We start from the raw sequence: 15,964 nt of genomic DNA, 5'->3' as shown, positions 1-15,964 counted from the left end.
TTTTTCTTCACCTGTATTCCTGCTTTTTAGACAGGGATAAATGAAGTCCTCAGCTTTTCAGCATGCATAAGTTAGAAACTCATAATAACTATATTACATTTGTTGTAATTGGAGCAGACCTTCTTTAACCAGAATGTTTTATTTTGTAGCAGAGAAGAGAAATGTTGTTCTCCACAGAAATCTAAAATTAAATGGATCATCCTGGAAACTCTACATGTGCAATTAATGAAATACATTTTGGAGGATATGATATGAAGGACAGCAAACATATTACAAAAGTTTGGTTCTGTCCATTACGACTGGGTGCATCTACACATGTGCTTAACTGAGCAGTAGGCTTACACTCTGTGAAAGCATCACAGTCTACATGTGCAATGCTATTAGATGACAGTAGAGTACTTTTCACTGCTGTAAGATAGTGTTGTCAGGGATGGTACTATCCTGCAGCGGCAAAAATAACTGCACCTAACACATGTATAGACAGTGACCTGGGGCTGGGGCATGAGGGTATAATCTGGGGCTGGGGCACAAGGGTGCTACAGTGTGGTGACTGCCTGTCTCCTAGCCCTACACTGTAGCACCCTCGTGCCCCAATCAGCTCTTCTGCCACTCAGTGCTACCACCCAGAGCCTGAGGCTGACCCCCCAGACCTCCTGCCAGCCTGGGGCTGCTCCATCCTGATTCAAACTGCTGCAGTCTGGATACACATACAGATGCCATGCTTGGGAGCAGCTGACTCTAGTGTGATCTGCACTGGAATTTGTGTCATACTAATTGCAGATATATACGCACCCACTGTATAAGTTAGAGCTCTTTGTCTTCCATATCTACTATTTCATAAGGGTAGGGGGAGAAGAGAATTTTTCTTTTTTCAACTATTAGTTGATGTTAATGGTAATTCTAAATAAACACACACAGACACGCCTATATACATATACACTGCCTACATGTATATATGCATACATGTATACACGCATATATAAACAGGTCATATATTTATTTAGTGTCATCTTAATTCAAAACCCTTTTGATTTCTTTTATTTTTCCCTTCTGTGTGCGTGTAGTGTGTATACAAGTATACTGTTTTACAGGAACAGAGTACAAAATCACAAAAGGCAGATATTCATTTATACCTGTCTGTATTGTTTAGTAACCACAAGACCAGAAAAAAAATCAAATAACTTCCATCTTTGCTTTTATTTAAAATAAACGAAATCAGAGCAGCAAAAGAAAACATTCTCCCCACTTCTCCCTACCAACCTTGAAGTAGAAAGACATATAAAGCAGATAGTTATGGCTTAGTAAGAGCCTTTACAATCCATACAGTAAATAATGCAGGTAGACCTCTCCCTTTAGGAAAAGAAAATCTTCAGAAGAGCATGCAGAAAAACAAGATTCTAAGAAGATGCTTTTAGCATTTTACCCATGCTTTTCTCTTGGGACCAGGTAGTAGGGAGTTGCTGTCTGAAGAAGTACTCAAGATTTGCCTGGGACATCTAGCTTTTACTGATGCAGTATCTTTCTGACTATCAATTTCTTTCAGCATAGTACCAATGCTAACATCCTTGAGAAATGCAATATTCTCCAATATCACTTAAATATTCTTTATATTTATACTTGATGTATAAGGAAGGTCTTCCCTACTGCACCATTTTCACCATTATATCCCTAGATAAAATTATCAGTTTGGCTTGAATATTGTGTGATCTCTGCTAATATCCTTTACACTTCACAATCAGAGAAAGCACTAACATGCAAATGCGAATGGATGGAGACCATTCTCAGTGTTCAGTCTACTTGCTTTTCTCCCTGCAGCCTTTGACACAATTGAACAAAATGTGTTGCTGATTAGCTTCCTTTCTGGCAGGAGCAGATAATGCCAATAAAAAAACAAAACAAAAAAAGGTGTCTCTTTCACCAAAATCCCTCATCCATGGAAGAATCTTTCTTTTTTTCCCCGCTGCTTCAGGAAGCCCTGTGGAAACGCAAACTCTGCTTACAGCAGTATACCTACTATTTGACAACCAATTATACATCTCATGTATTTCCATAGACTGTAATAACAGAAAGATGTCATAGTGCCTAGAGGAGAACATAGCCTTTATAAAAGAAAAATAGCTGGTGCAAACTGAACCTGAGCAAGACCAAAACAACGATGTTTTTTTTTAAAGGAGAAATGTTTCCTAAAACCATAGCAATGGCCTACAACCCATGGAAGGTGTTTGCTTTGATTTTATCCTAGTTCAAAAAAGCCTCATGGTCCTTTTTGATACTTATCTTAGTTTAAAACACCAGGTAGCCTTCTTTCATCTTCAGCTTGCAAAGAAATTTTATACTTTTGTCCCAGACAGTTTTAGCAGTCATTGCTTGGTTCTAGTAATCTGCTATATCTTGAGCTCAAGGTAGAATTAATGTTGAAATTCCTAAATTCCTATTATTTCAACAAGATCCATTGTGCTGCCTTCTCAGTTGGATGGGCTACTATGAACATTCCTGTTTTCTGCTTCAACCTCTCTGCTGATTACAGTTCCATCTTAGTTGCTACTGCAAGGTTTTAGTCATGATGCTTAAAGACCACAGGCCGTCACAATCCAGATGCATCAATGATTGCACCTCTACAGATAACACATTAAGGCAGCTATGTTCGTCTGGGATATTGCAAATACTAGAGGCCAGGATGAGGCATCTGAGATACGGAAAGAAATCCCGCTCTGTTTAAATGTTTTTTGTGGAGGAAAATCAGTTCCATATCTTTTGATAACACTTCCATGACTAACTGGAGTCATGAGTGAGGGAAAGAAAAGAAGCAGAAAAAATAAAAGGAATAATTTAAAAACAAATATGTGCGCCTTATGCATGACATCTTGTAAACAGGAAATGGGGAAACAGGAGATTCAGAAGTTCTGCTAAGGACTTCTCTATGCTGGTATAATCACCTGATAGACATTAATTACTATGGTGATAGTTGCTTTTTAAAACCTCTAAAAAGATGTATATTAATATGTAGAAATCTTTAGAGTTTATAATCCTGACTTTGTCACAGTGTTATTTCAGTTTTACACAGGTATAAACTATTGAAATTGTGAAGTTATAGAAACATATAGCATAAGTGACTTTGATGAATCGGTCCCTATAGCTGGATGGCAGCCATCAATATTTTGCTCCTCTGACTATTTTAAAAATATACTCACATTTCCTGAGGGAATAGGAAATATCATAAGCCTAAAAGCACTAAGGGCAAGAATCTGCTGGGTAAAAATTGTATTATGTGCAGAATAAAAAAATACAGTTTATGGTAATATTATTTCAATCATGTTCTGACTTTACTTCCTTGGAATGTATATCTAATTGCTTTCTGCTGTCTTTTCTATGAAATAAAGGATTTGATTTGGGGAACACTTAGTAGTTTAAAGATTAGATTTTGCTGTATTTTAACTGCTTGCTCAGATGTATAGCTTACACCATAAAACCCTCCAAACAAGAAAGATTTTAAGATTTCAGTAGTCTTAAAACCAGTTCGCCACAAATATTGTTTAAACTGCAGTCCATCTTTATAATCACCACATCAACATTTATTCCATGCTTGAAATTTTATGAGAACTAGATGTAGTTAGCTTGTGATGTTTAAGCATATTTTTTCACACATTCACCTAATGGTTGTAATTGATTGCAAACAGGTACAGGCCTCAATAAAAGTGATATCTTGTGCCATATAAATTCTAGATGAGATAAATAACATTACCAGCTCAGTTAAGAGTGATGGCCTATTTTTCAATTTTATTAACCAATGTAATATCCATAGTACATATTTCTTGCTCAGACAAATTGACAGTTACTTTTTTTTATTGGCTGGACAATTCACATTTTCAAAAGAAATGCCTTATTTTAAGTGTACAAGTTTAACTTTTGGCACAATATTCACCAAAAAGGTTTTCTGTATCTTTCTGGTCTAGAGCATCAATCAAATCTGAAATATTTAGGAAAGCAACATAAGTCAAAAGAAGCAATAATACTTGGCTATTAAATAAGGTTTCCCAGCTACGGTTTGCAAGCTGATGGCATATTTAACATTTAAAGGGTCCTTAGCTAATTTGTAATGAGAAATATGTACATAAGTGTATTGTATTTAGATGAAGAGGTGCAAAAATTAAGGACTGAATGAAAATCTGTTCAAACATTCCAATGTTTTGTTATAAAACTACATCTTAAAAAATGACAACTTAAATTTACAAGTGTGGCTCCTTTAAGAAGGAAGTTATTGTCCGATATTTCAAATTTTTCTTCATCTTTTGTATTTTGGCACATTTCTTCTCTGCAAGTGTACAGACAGTGTGACGTTTAATTTCTTTGCTGCAAAAAATGGGTTGTTCCTTTACACCAGCCCACATAAAAGTAAAAGTAACCCATTTGACCCTAGCTCTCCTGCTTTTATAGAACAATAACCATTTTCTGACAGTTTGCAAGGTTTTCATATGTCCACCACAAAGAAAAATTGTCATCTCAGCTTTATTATATCCATCAGCTGGCTTCTCATTTGTTGTGAAGTGTCTACTCTGACATTGGGCCATGACTCTATTCAGCTGTAATAGATTGCCTGTAGAGCATTCAGTGATTCTGGTACCTGTTGCTGGTTCTTTTTCCAGGTCAACTGGCTGCAGGTACATGTGAGATTGTTACTTTGGACAGAGATAGCAGTCAGCCCCGAAGGACTATAGCCCGACAAACAGCTCGCTGTGCATGTAAAAAAGGACAGATTGCCGGTACAACAAGAGCAAGGCCAGCCTGCGTGGATGGTAAGAGGCAAAGATCCATTCAATCAGTTTTGGGCAACACAAGATCGGGTATCAAGTTTCTGTGTTTATTCCAATGCCAAAGCTTACAATTCAGACACCTTTACATGTATCAGCAAGATTAGTTTTTTCCAGGAATTGAAATCCCTAAAACAGGGCATTACTCATTAATACCATAAATCTTTTCAGAGGACAGTCAATCAGTTGGCACTTTCTAGTGACCATGTTAGGCTGGGGATGCAACTGAGATGCTAATGGTATTATATTAGTATACTATGAATGACAGTATAGCCCATGAACTAGCTAGGGTTTCTTATTCCTTTCTAATTCTTTATAAAATCATAGATATGCTTGCTGAAAAATAGCCCCAAAGGTTTAATGCCTCCGTAAGGCAAATGTGACTGCATCTGCATGAAAATCAGTGTGTTTTGGGGAAAAAAATAGCTAATAATATAATTGGAATCTAGTGTCTATATACAGTGTACATACATAGTATTCCTTTCTCTTAAAATTATCATTCTCTATGATTCACTGCAGATGCAGTGGCAGTGTACAGCCTGCAAAAATGCTGATGTAGAGGATGCATGAAAATATTTCATTTTGAAATCATTTTGTGAATCAAGCAAACTGCTGTGTTACAACTAAGAAATACATTAGCAATGGTTCAGTCTTCCTTGTAAGTCTGCTGATGTAAACTTATTGGTAAGCTTTCATATTACAGTTAGGAAAAATGAAATAAGACTCCTGCTAAAAATAGTTGACATAAAATGTTGGGTTTTGATCCAGACTCCTAACAACAACAATATGGAGATGTAATAAATTCATGTATTGCCTTTGAAAAATGACTTGCATAATAGTTTGGGTCCTCAAATAAAACCATTGCTGAGAATTCCCTACCACTGCATCAGAATTTGTTCTCATGCACTGCCTATCAAAGAAGACATCTCAAAGCGGATTTCAGTGCCTACCCACAAAGCTAAATATAGGACATTGCATATATTCTATTTTTATATTTTGCTTTCACTATTGTTACTACTCTGTAGAGCAGATCTGTCCCTGTTATAATTTCTGAGACAGTTTCTAAAATTCTCTTGCTCCCAGTTGTTTCTTTGAAAGCTTAAGGGATTTTTTTTTTAGTGGACAACCTTACCCAGTATTGCAAATTGTGTGGGCCAGTTTGTTAGCAAATTGGACAAGTCAACACACATTCAGTTACTCATTTTGAAAATACAAGGTAGGCTTTGTGAAGGCAAATGTGGGTTTTGTATTATCAAGCCATCATTGAAAAATGTTGGTGAAGCAGTTAAGGATGCTCAATGTTAAATTGGCTCAGCTTTTAAAGCGGTAGGGTCTAATTTTGTGTATCGAAAGAAAAGTGCTTCCACTTTATCTGTGGTTGCTAGGGACAGGGTAGTGTGATTCCTCTTTTTGCTTCCAAAAACAAAACAGAAGAAACCAGTAGACTATTGTAAGAGGTTAGACCATTTTTGTACAGCCAAAGAAAGCATATGCATTCTGTAATCCTTTACTTTTGAAATTAAGTGGTCAAGTTGTTAGCTAAAAACAAAAGCTACAAACTATCTGTATGTTACTTCTTGCAGTTCATTTTTTCCCTGCATAGTCCTAATGGGATCTGTTAATGTTAGCACTTTAATTACTCCTAAAAATATAAAGTTTAGACTTTATTCTCTTACCTAACGGCAATACCTGCAGCACTCTTAAGTCGTATTCCTTTTGCTTACAGCAGGCTGTTTGCCCCTGTTCCCCAGCCCCCTTCCATGATATCTCACCTCTCTGCCCTCTACTGCACGGCAGTGGAGATGTGTGACTGCAGGGACAGATGGGTTGCATGTTAACCACCTTGCAGGCCACCCTTTGGAAGCCTTGGTTTACAGAATGTGGTTTGGGACAGTTGCAGTCCACATTTGCTTGGATTCAGGATTGAAGAAGGTAAAAAAAACCTTTGAAAACCTATAAGATGTTTTAGGAAAGTGATAACTGCAAGCATTATAGGAATTCCTTTACTTCCTACATGGAGGGAAAAGGTCAATAGTTATAAATGTCTTTTTAATCCTCTAGAAACTTCTCCCCATTCATTGTATTAAATATAGTATAACCTCATGAATCCAGCATGCACAGGACTGAGCACCTTCTGGAAATGTGAAAATTCTGGATTTTTTAAACTGGAGCGGCGGGGGAAGGGGTTGGGTAGTGGTGGCTGGTCCTGGAGCAGTGGCTACACATGGAGTGGCGGTGCAGGGTGATGAATGGTGGCGGCAGCCGCTGCATGCAAGTTTCCACCTTCTGCTGCTCCGGGACCAGCCGCTGCTATTCTCTGATGGAGTGTAGTTTTAAAAAGTGCCAGATTTTCAATAATTCTGGATTTTTGATGTCTGGATTTATGAGACTATACTGTAGCATTCTTTCCATCAAAATGACTAATAAGGGCTTTCTTATGAAGGAGGCATATGGTGTGTTTTTGCCACACTTACTGGTGAAAGGCTTTGAACTTCATTACTCATCTCAAAAGCTTACTGGTAATTCATCTACTAGATTTTCTGCTTCCTACAATCTCTAATACTATCTTTTCAGAAGCATTTTTGATAAGTTCATTACATCAACAGCTTGATTACTCTGGCTTTGTTCTTTGAATATTATGGTTTTAATGGGACAGTTTGCGAAGTAAAGGGAACAGAATAAGACTTCAGATCTTTAATAATTAGTATAAGGCACTGAAGGTCACAATGACCAAGCAGTAGTTAATAAGGCACAATGTAAGACTATGGAAACATCTGATAAGAGAGAGCCCTTGTGGAATTCTTTAATAAAGTTAACAATGTAAGGTCTTGGCAATAGATTCCATGGTATCCACCTACAGGTTGCTCACTATTTCACATTGAGGATCATTCTTGAGTATATCCAGTTATACTATAAATTTTCTGAAGGGCTGAATTCTGAGTGTCAAATATTATGGAAAATAGAGTGGGTAATTTAAGGGCTCTTAAACTTGACAAGCATTGTCTGAAATTGCACTTGTTGAGATTGCTTTTTAGAGAATGTCCTGAGAGTTGATTACCAAAATCAGTTCTGATTTCCAGTGATATATTGACTAGTGTCCTTTCATAAGAAATGAGGCAGGTGGGTTCAAACACCAGAAAGCTGGAAGCTCAGTTCAGGATTTAGTCTCCGTAGAACGTGAAGGGCAAAGGTGGGGGGTTTTTTGGAGATATTCAGCTTGCATGAGGAACTCGGATTTACTGTCTTCCAGTCATTCACTTAATGGTAGTAGTTTTCTAGTGTAGCTTGAAAAAATGGTGTCAGGGTTCCCTGTGTTCTCAAGCCTGATCCTTATACAGATTACTTACCTGTTGGACCTGACAGCTACCTAACTGTAGAAATATCTGGTTGAGGTGCAGTTTTATTCCCATAAATGCAAGAGAAGTGGTTGTGTGATACAATATTTACACATTTTTGCTCTTTTCCATTTTCTAATCGGTGATAAACAATAGATGCTCTTTTTTTTAGATCACAATTTGCAGAGCAGGTCATAACATCACTTTCATAAGATAAAGCAATCTGTATTGTCATCAGAATAACTATAACCCATGAATAGTCCAAACAGGAATGGTTTAAATATTGGAAGTTACAGGAGAGGCAGAAATGCAGCTTACTAGTTATGTATGTACAGTATTGTACTTTACAAGAGGTATTACTGCAAGGTCAGGTCAGTAATTAAAATGCAAAATTCCTCTTGCATTTTGTCATTATTCTTTACCATATGAAATACCTTTCACTGAAGTGCTAAAATATGAGTCCAGTCTTGAAAACCTGTCATTTTCTACACAATATTAATAAAGTATTAATATTTTCACCTATAGATAACCATCAGGAATTAAATCTTATTTTTTTAAAATCAGCTTCTTTAGAAAAATAATCCTTCATATTAGCTTTTCTTACCATTTTATAGAGCTCTTTGACACATCTTAGGAATAGGCATCATTTTACTAATTAACACACGGTATTTTCTTTTTCAAGTATTCATTTCAGTGTTCTCTACTCCATCTTGATGTAATGTTCATACATGATACTTAACATGTCTTTCATGTAGGTGTCAATTGATTTTATTTAACCCAGAATTCAGGATCTGAGAGGAAGCTACATTAGCTTCAATCAATAATTTCCTGCTTTCCTCTCCTCATTAGGTTTGAGAGCCTGTTGGGAGGTGCGGAGGTCAAAATTGATTAATAATTGAATCCTAATTCACCCACATGAAACAGAATTATGTTGAATACCTGAGGTGTTTCACTCAATGCATCCCAGTCTCACAAAAATACAAGTATTACAATTGCTAGAAATGGAGTATAGGAACTGTCTCTGTTTTGACGCAGAACACAGTGGTGGCAGTGCTATTTTATTTATGTCATGATGTTTCCTGTCATGGTAAATACTGCACATGTAGTAAGTTTTGCTACATTTAAGATATGGAAATCTGATGCAAGCAAAACAGAAGGCAAGATTGGATGGATTTGACATTTATAGGAGATTGTATAAAACTGTGCAGACAGGTGCTAATTTGCTGGAACAGTGAATGTGCTCTGTGTGGTCATGCAGGAAAACTAAGTTTAGGAGCAGATCAGAGACTAGTTGCCCCTTGAAAAGTGGAACTAATTATATTGCAGTGATAGAAGAACAACTGCCTATTCTGGTGGCTAGTTAGGGAGTTAAATAGGTGGGAGCTTGTAAAACTGCTAGCTTTTTATTCTCGTGGGGACACTGGCAAGGGTATAGATGAGGGAATCTGAAAATAATTAAACTGGAGAAAATGATGCTTGTAATGACGATCTGGAAAAAAAAATCCTAGTCTAACATTCTGCATGGTCCCTCGGCTGAAGGTGAATAACAACTTTTCTCTCTTCCTTTATATTAAAATATGAATAGAGGTGGATTACACTCTAGCTAGATAGACTCCTCCCAGAACTCGGTCAAGACTCAGACCAGGCACACATCATACTCAAAAAGTAGATTCTAATACCAGGTCTGCAATTTGGATGCTAATGCAGTTTGGCACCTTGTAACTATTGAGGATTTATCCTGCTTGGGCAGATAATTGTACTTGGATAGTATGAGACTATTTCTTAGTACCTGGATAGAAACATGATCAGATTCATGATTTCAGTTACACAGCCCTGGGTCATCAGTTTGATCAATATTTCTACATTTTTTTTAAAGATGTAGTTCAGTGAAACAGAGCTTCATTCTAGGAGATGCTGAGACTTCTCTGAATCTAGGGAAGTGTGTAAGAATTGAAGTGGCACAGTGTTTTGAAGGATCTGATTTAACTTTTTAAATTAATTTTATCAAGACTGAGTTAAATGCTATGTGGGGTAATAAGAAATAAGTATGAAATGGTGTATCTGCATGGGTGTGAGCAGACATAGATCATGCCACTTTAATTTCCTAATTAGTTCATCATGAAGCTTTTAAGCCCCGCTAGAACTGTGCACATTTTGTGCTGAGTGCCTATGCAAAGGGGATGATGTGTGTTATTGGAAGAGGGGTGTCTTTCAAATAATCTTTTGGCCATCGCCTATATACATTGTTTAAACTGGTAGATACAGTCATCATTCTTTGCTGTCTATTTTGCTCTGTTGTGATAAATGTACCTAAGAACTACTGGTATTTTAATCATTTCTAATTATTTATAATTAAAGCAAGTTTTAATTATTCTAAAATTTGTCACACCCATGCACACGCACCCACACATGTGCGTGCGTGCGTGCATGCATGCACGCATATATACACACACCACTCTCCCGGAGTAGAGTATTAGCTTTCTCTCTTTACTTATACATACAAATAATATTAAAATTCAATTTGTTGACGATTAAAATCTGCCTTTGCCACTCTATGGATGGAAATAAAAGCTAGCCAAGGGTCATCATTCCATAATGAAAACTATTTTCTCAGTCATGTGCCTAGCTAAACTAATAATAATACAGTAATAATATTAATAATAAATCCTCAAAACTCACAACTGTGGGGGCTTCTTGACAACAATTTTCACCTTTGTCTATGTACTTTATTTTTGATCCACTAAAACATGTAGAGCACTTTTTTTTCCCCTGCAGTTGCCCCCAGCCACTATCATCTGAATTATAGATATCCCTGATAGTTGAAGTGAATGTGTAAGGATGACTCATCAGTTCCCTGTTACTATGCACAAATGTCTAATTCTGGCCCTTTATGACAGTTTCCACCTTGTGAGTCAGAATTCATTTAGAAGTGCATGAAAACCAGATTTTACTACAATTTGTTTTCTACCCCCAAAATATATGGAGTTTTAGTTGCATTTTAGCACTAAGAACCTAAACAGCTTTACCAGATGATGAAATCTTGTAAAAACCTAGTTTCACACAGTCAGGTAAAGATTATAACATTTCTCTGTTTTGGTATGGCAGTAAAGCATGAGTTAGAGACTGGAATGTGATTCCTGCCTAACATCTGGTACAGAAAGTGAAAATTGCAAAGTAGACAGTGTGGTAGATAGTGGTAGCATCCACAGCAATGTCAGTTTATATATGTGAAACATGGAGATAAAATGCTTTCGATTGTAGATTCACACCAGGAGTAAATGCAGACCTGATGGAAACAGCTATTAAAAAAGAAGAAACAGTGCAAAAAACAGATGTATAGCAACCTTAGAGGAGTCCTTTCTTAGGGGACAGAGTAAAGATATATTTGCAGGTGTTTGAACTGTAAGCACAAAGGTCAAAGAAGAATTATTTATGATGGATTTAACTAAACACAGATGTGAGGACTCTGCATAAAGAAACTGACCAAAGGGACTTTTGATTTAGAGCAACCAACCTGATCTACCTTTACAGTTTCATGGGGTTGCTATTAGATACTGTTTGAACATTAAAGCTTTTTACTGCCTCAGGTTGAGTAGCCCACATCCTTAGTTGATTTTTTGAATATGTGTAGAAACTAATGGGCCATCTTGGCAAATGGGTACTTTAGCTCAGTTTAGAAAATAATAAAGCTTATGAAATATCTTTGTGTCGAAGATAATTAGGGGATAGGGCAAAGAAAGTTTCAGTAATTTACGAGGTGACAAACAGTAACTGTCTTCAAGTATCTGATGGCTATAAACACCAAAGCTGAAGAGAGAATATTTAGAGCATACCTGTTTACTTGCATATCACACACACCTTTTCCCCCCCCAAAATCAGTCCTTCAAAACTGGAACACACATCTGAAGGTGGGAAGCTGATTTTTTTCCCACTGGAATAGAAGCAGCATGGACTAGAGGAAGCAGACACTGTAATTCACGGCTACCAAGAATTCTCCCTGGGGCTGCAAACAGCACAGGTATAGTGTTGGCCCTGTCACAGACCCTGGTGTGATAGCAGCTTTTTGGTGGAACTAGCTGAGGATTAGCAAGCTTCTGTATACCATCTGTAGTATCTTAATGAAACATCTGGTATGGAAATAGCACTTTATTATTTGTAGCAGGGGTGTAAAACACGCAGCCTATGGGCTAGATTTGGCCAGTGGAGCCCCGTTATCTGGCCCCTGGTGCTACCTCGTTGACTCAACTTTATGGCATTTGCTGGGGTTGGGTCCAAACCAGACTAGTCTGTATCCATAAGCTGTGGATCAGGCATGCAGGTTGGGTTCCGTGGGTTTGATCCAGACCATAGACCAGACCCATGCCAGATGAGATTGACACCCCTGATTTATAGGAACTTATATAAAGAACTATTTATAGTAAAGAAATAACAGTCAATACTGTTCTTGGAAGGGTGTGGGAGTCTAACCTTTTTGTTGTCCTACCATGCCAGGAAGTTCCTGCAGCATTTCCCAGACTGCTTGCTGGATACCAACTTTCCTGGGCTGTGTACGCTTCCAGAAGGTCTTACTCTATGTTACTTATTTTCTCTACATTCTACCTTCCAAAAACAAATTGTTTGTTTTATTTGGAGGTGTGGGTTATGCAAGGAAATATGGTAAGTAGGACACACAAGTAGGAAAATTTAGGCTATCAGGAAAAAATGGTGATAATAATGTCTGTTTATGCAAATAAAAGCTTCCTTTTTCTGCGTACAGTTTATCATGAAAGAGCCTAGAGAGACTGTGTATAACTATCTATAACTAGGAGTTTCTTTCTCACTAGTAGGCAGCTTCCTTTGGGGGTTAAATGTGGCAACAGGTCATTGCTTTACGATAGCAAAGTAGTATCCTTTTGTATTGACAGTTCTGAAGAATATGGGGCAAAACAGTATTTAATTGATCATTTTTGTAACTTGGTCAGGACCAGGGGTTAACACTGCTACTTGTGCAAAGAGTGCTATGGGGACTTTTTTATCTCAAATATTTAGTACCTTGCTTTTTTGTCTCATTTGAAGGATGACATTTTCAAGAGTACACTAGGTATTTCAGTTTACTATTTACTTAGTGCTACTAGCTTCACCTCCTTCTGTTCCTAGTGAGCAATCACCCATGTACTCTAATCCTGTTTCTGCTATGAGATCTGATGGAATTTCAGCACAAAATGATAGGATGCTGTTCAGTATTGGGCTGTGGAATAGTTTCAAAAGGAAGGGCTACCACATTATTGAGGGCATTTAACAGTGAATCCATTATAGTTTGTATTTCCACATTAGTAGGGATAGACCAGAAAACTTAAAAGAGTTTATTTTCTCTGATTTCTTTGAGTAGCTCAGGTTGTGAGGTATAGCATTATCAACTATTTTAGCTGATAATGCTATGCCTTAGCTTAGTTTAGTCATTCCTATGTGACCCTTTGGAAATGATAATTATAAAGTATTTTTTTAAATTTTTCCAAGCAATCTAACTAAGCTTGAAGAGCTTGAATTGAAAAACTCCTCATTAAAGGTTCATTGAGGAAAAAGAGTTTAGAAATAGCATTTTAAGAGCCACTGACAGTTTATTTTTGACTTTCTTTTGGTCTAGTGTTTGTGATACTGAATGATGAGTCAGAACAAGCCTAACATAACAACCCTCAAACTGAATAATTATAAATAGTGACAGCCTCAGAGGTACCATTACATTCAGCAACCATGGCAGCAGCATAGTTAATGCTACTGTGTATCTTCGCTTGCCTTTGTCATGGTACTCTTGCACAGGGCTGATTCAGAAAAGATACCCTATTTGAAGGGGAAACCCAGAAAACTGCCTTCATACACTCAAAAGAAGTAAGAAGTCCTGTCTCTGAAGATTGAGATGGTGTCATGGTAGAATGTTCTGTTGCAGTAATATTTTAACTTTTTTTCATAATTCTTTGGTGCAATAATTTTGATTTGACCCTTCAATACATAACTGTACTGCTATTTATTTCTACAGCATCCTAGGAGTGCATGGCACTCTACAGGCAAACAAGGGGAAGACCCAGCCTCTAAGCACTGACAGTCAGGGCAAGATTATATCCTGGTTTGTGCATTTGTACAAAGAATTAAGAGTAAGTAAGGTGCTTTCTGAAGGTGCTGTCTTGCTACAGCCATTCAGATTGCAGTTAGCATTTTGAGAAGGGCAGAAATTTGTCCATAGCTGTACTGTATCTGCCCTGAGATCTTGGCAAAATGAGGGGGTGGTAGAGAGAATGTTCACCTCTTTGTAAGTATATTTGATTAATATAGTTACACCACAGGAGGTATCTTATGCCTTTTGGTCTGCTTCCTCGCTTCAGAGAGGGTACAGCAGTCCTCTGTCCTTTGCTCAGGTCTTCTGAAAAGAGCAGAATTGAGTCCCAAATTATTGTGACCTAAGAAAATATCACAGTAGATAGGGTGTCTGAGGTTCAAAGGATTAGGGAGAGAAAAAGAAAAAAACACAGAGGGAACTGACAATGGTCCAAACAGGAGCCAAGGTTGTGATCAGAGCTATAGGAAGTGGCAATGGTGTAGCAAAGATGAACATTTGAATTTGATTTCAGGAGAAGATGAGGTGCTGTGGAATGGATTTTTTAAATTGAAAGGAGAGTGAAGTGCAAAAGGGGAATGGGTTTAAGTGCAGCATTTTGAGTAGAATGAATGGTTGCTATACAAATGTCAAGTAGATTGGAAAGCAGTAAATTATATTTATTTATAGAAATACGTTTATAGTAGGAAAAAAGTAGTACTTTCCATTTATTAAAGTACATAGGTTCTATTCTTTGGGGGTTGTATGCCATGAACCATCTGTTTACATTCTTTTGACGCACATGCGCGCGCGCACACGCCCGCACATATACACACACTAAAGCTAAACTACATCTTCCTACCAGCCTCACCCACCTAGATTGGCTTACCTTCATCTGAACCCTGATGAAATCCAGTTCTATTAGGGAAGCCCATAAATCCTTCATAAATCTGCAGATCCTTAGGTAGAGAAAAACAATGCCAATAAACTTTTTGAAGGAGGTCCCCAGTCTCCCACTTCCTAGACAAGTTCCCTTCTTGATAGGCTACTGGCAAAAAGCAGGTGGTCTGTCTCCTCTTCTCCCCAGTTCCTCCTCCCTCTGAAGTCAGTGCTGTTGCCTATCAGTTAAATGTGCAGATTCAGGTTGATGTGTTAGCAGAATTCCAGCATCTGTCTCTGAGCAAAGTGAATTCCTACATGACAGAAGAGCTTAGGCCTGCCTATTGGAAGAATGAGAAAGTGAAGGGCCTCCCTAGGTGGAATGGAATTACCTCCTGAAGTTGCATAGTTCTCCCATTCTGAGGACAGTCATGTTCTGCATTTCCATGGTGCAGAACAGGATTGTCCTCTGGGAGCAAAGCAACTGCTCAGTGAGAGAAATAGGAGAGTTGTGGATTTCCCTGGGTTGAACAGGCTTATGCACTGTCACTTGCATACTTTTTTCAACTAACAGCAGCAAAAGTTAGAAACTATAGAGGTGGGATATGGTCTGAGTGATAGTGTTTTCCATTTGAAAACCGTGTTTTGCAGCAAGTTGCTTAAACTCAGGCTTTAGATTTCCATAGATTGTGCAGAATTTTAAATTTAAGCAAATCATAAAACAGTTATTGTGGGCTAGATACAGTGACCACTGATTCTAACAACGCTGTTTTAGCTAAACAGTTATGGTTGCCTCAGTATATGCTCTTATACTTATGAACCCCAATATTTATCACAAGAAATAAAAGATGGCGTCTTTGAAGGGGAAACCCTTC

The 15,964-nt window shown here is 37.6% G+C and overlaps 1 protein-coding gene across 7 annotated transcripts in view; it reads left to right on the top strand.

Annotated features, from left to right (window-relative positions):
• The window catches only part of FAM19A5 (family with sequence similarity 19 member A5, C-C motif chemokine like), an 854,206-nt gene that overhangs the window by 506,769 nt on the left and 331,473 nt on the right, over positions 1–15,964 (top strand). For all 7 annotated transcript variants that reach the window (XM_019509361.1, XM_019509360.1, XM_019509359.1 and 4 more), the window contains exon 2: positions 4,644–4,793. In XM_019509361.1, coding sequence (XP_019364906.1) covers positions 4,644–4,793 — 150 coding nt within the window. The remainder of the gene's footprint in view (positions 1–4,643; positions 4,794–15,964) is intronic.

This window comes from Gavialis gangeticus, unplaced genomic scaffold (genome assembly GCF_001723915.1).
Source record: "Gavialis gangeticus isolate Ggan-Ray unplaced genomic scaffold, GavGan_comp1, whole genome shotgun sequence".
Classification (NCBI taxonomy): Eukaryota; Metazoa; Chordata; order Crocodylia; family Gavialidae; genus Gavialis; species Gavialis gangeticus.
This window is presented reverse-complemented; position numbering and strand designations above follow the sequence as displayed.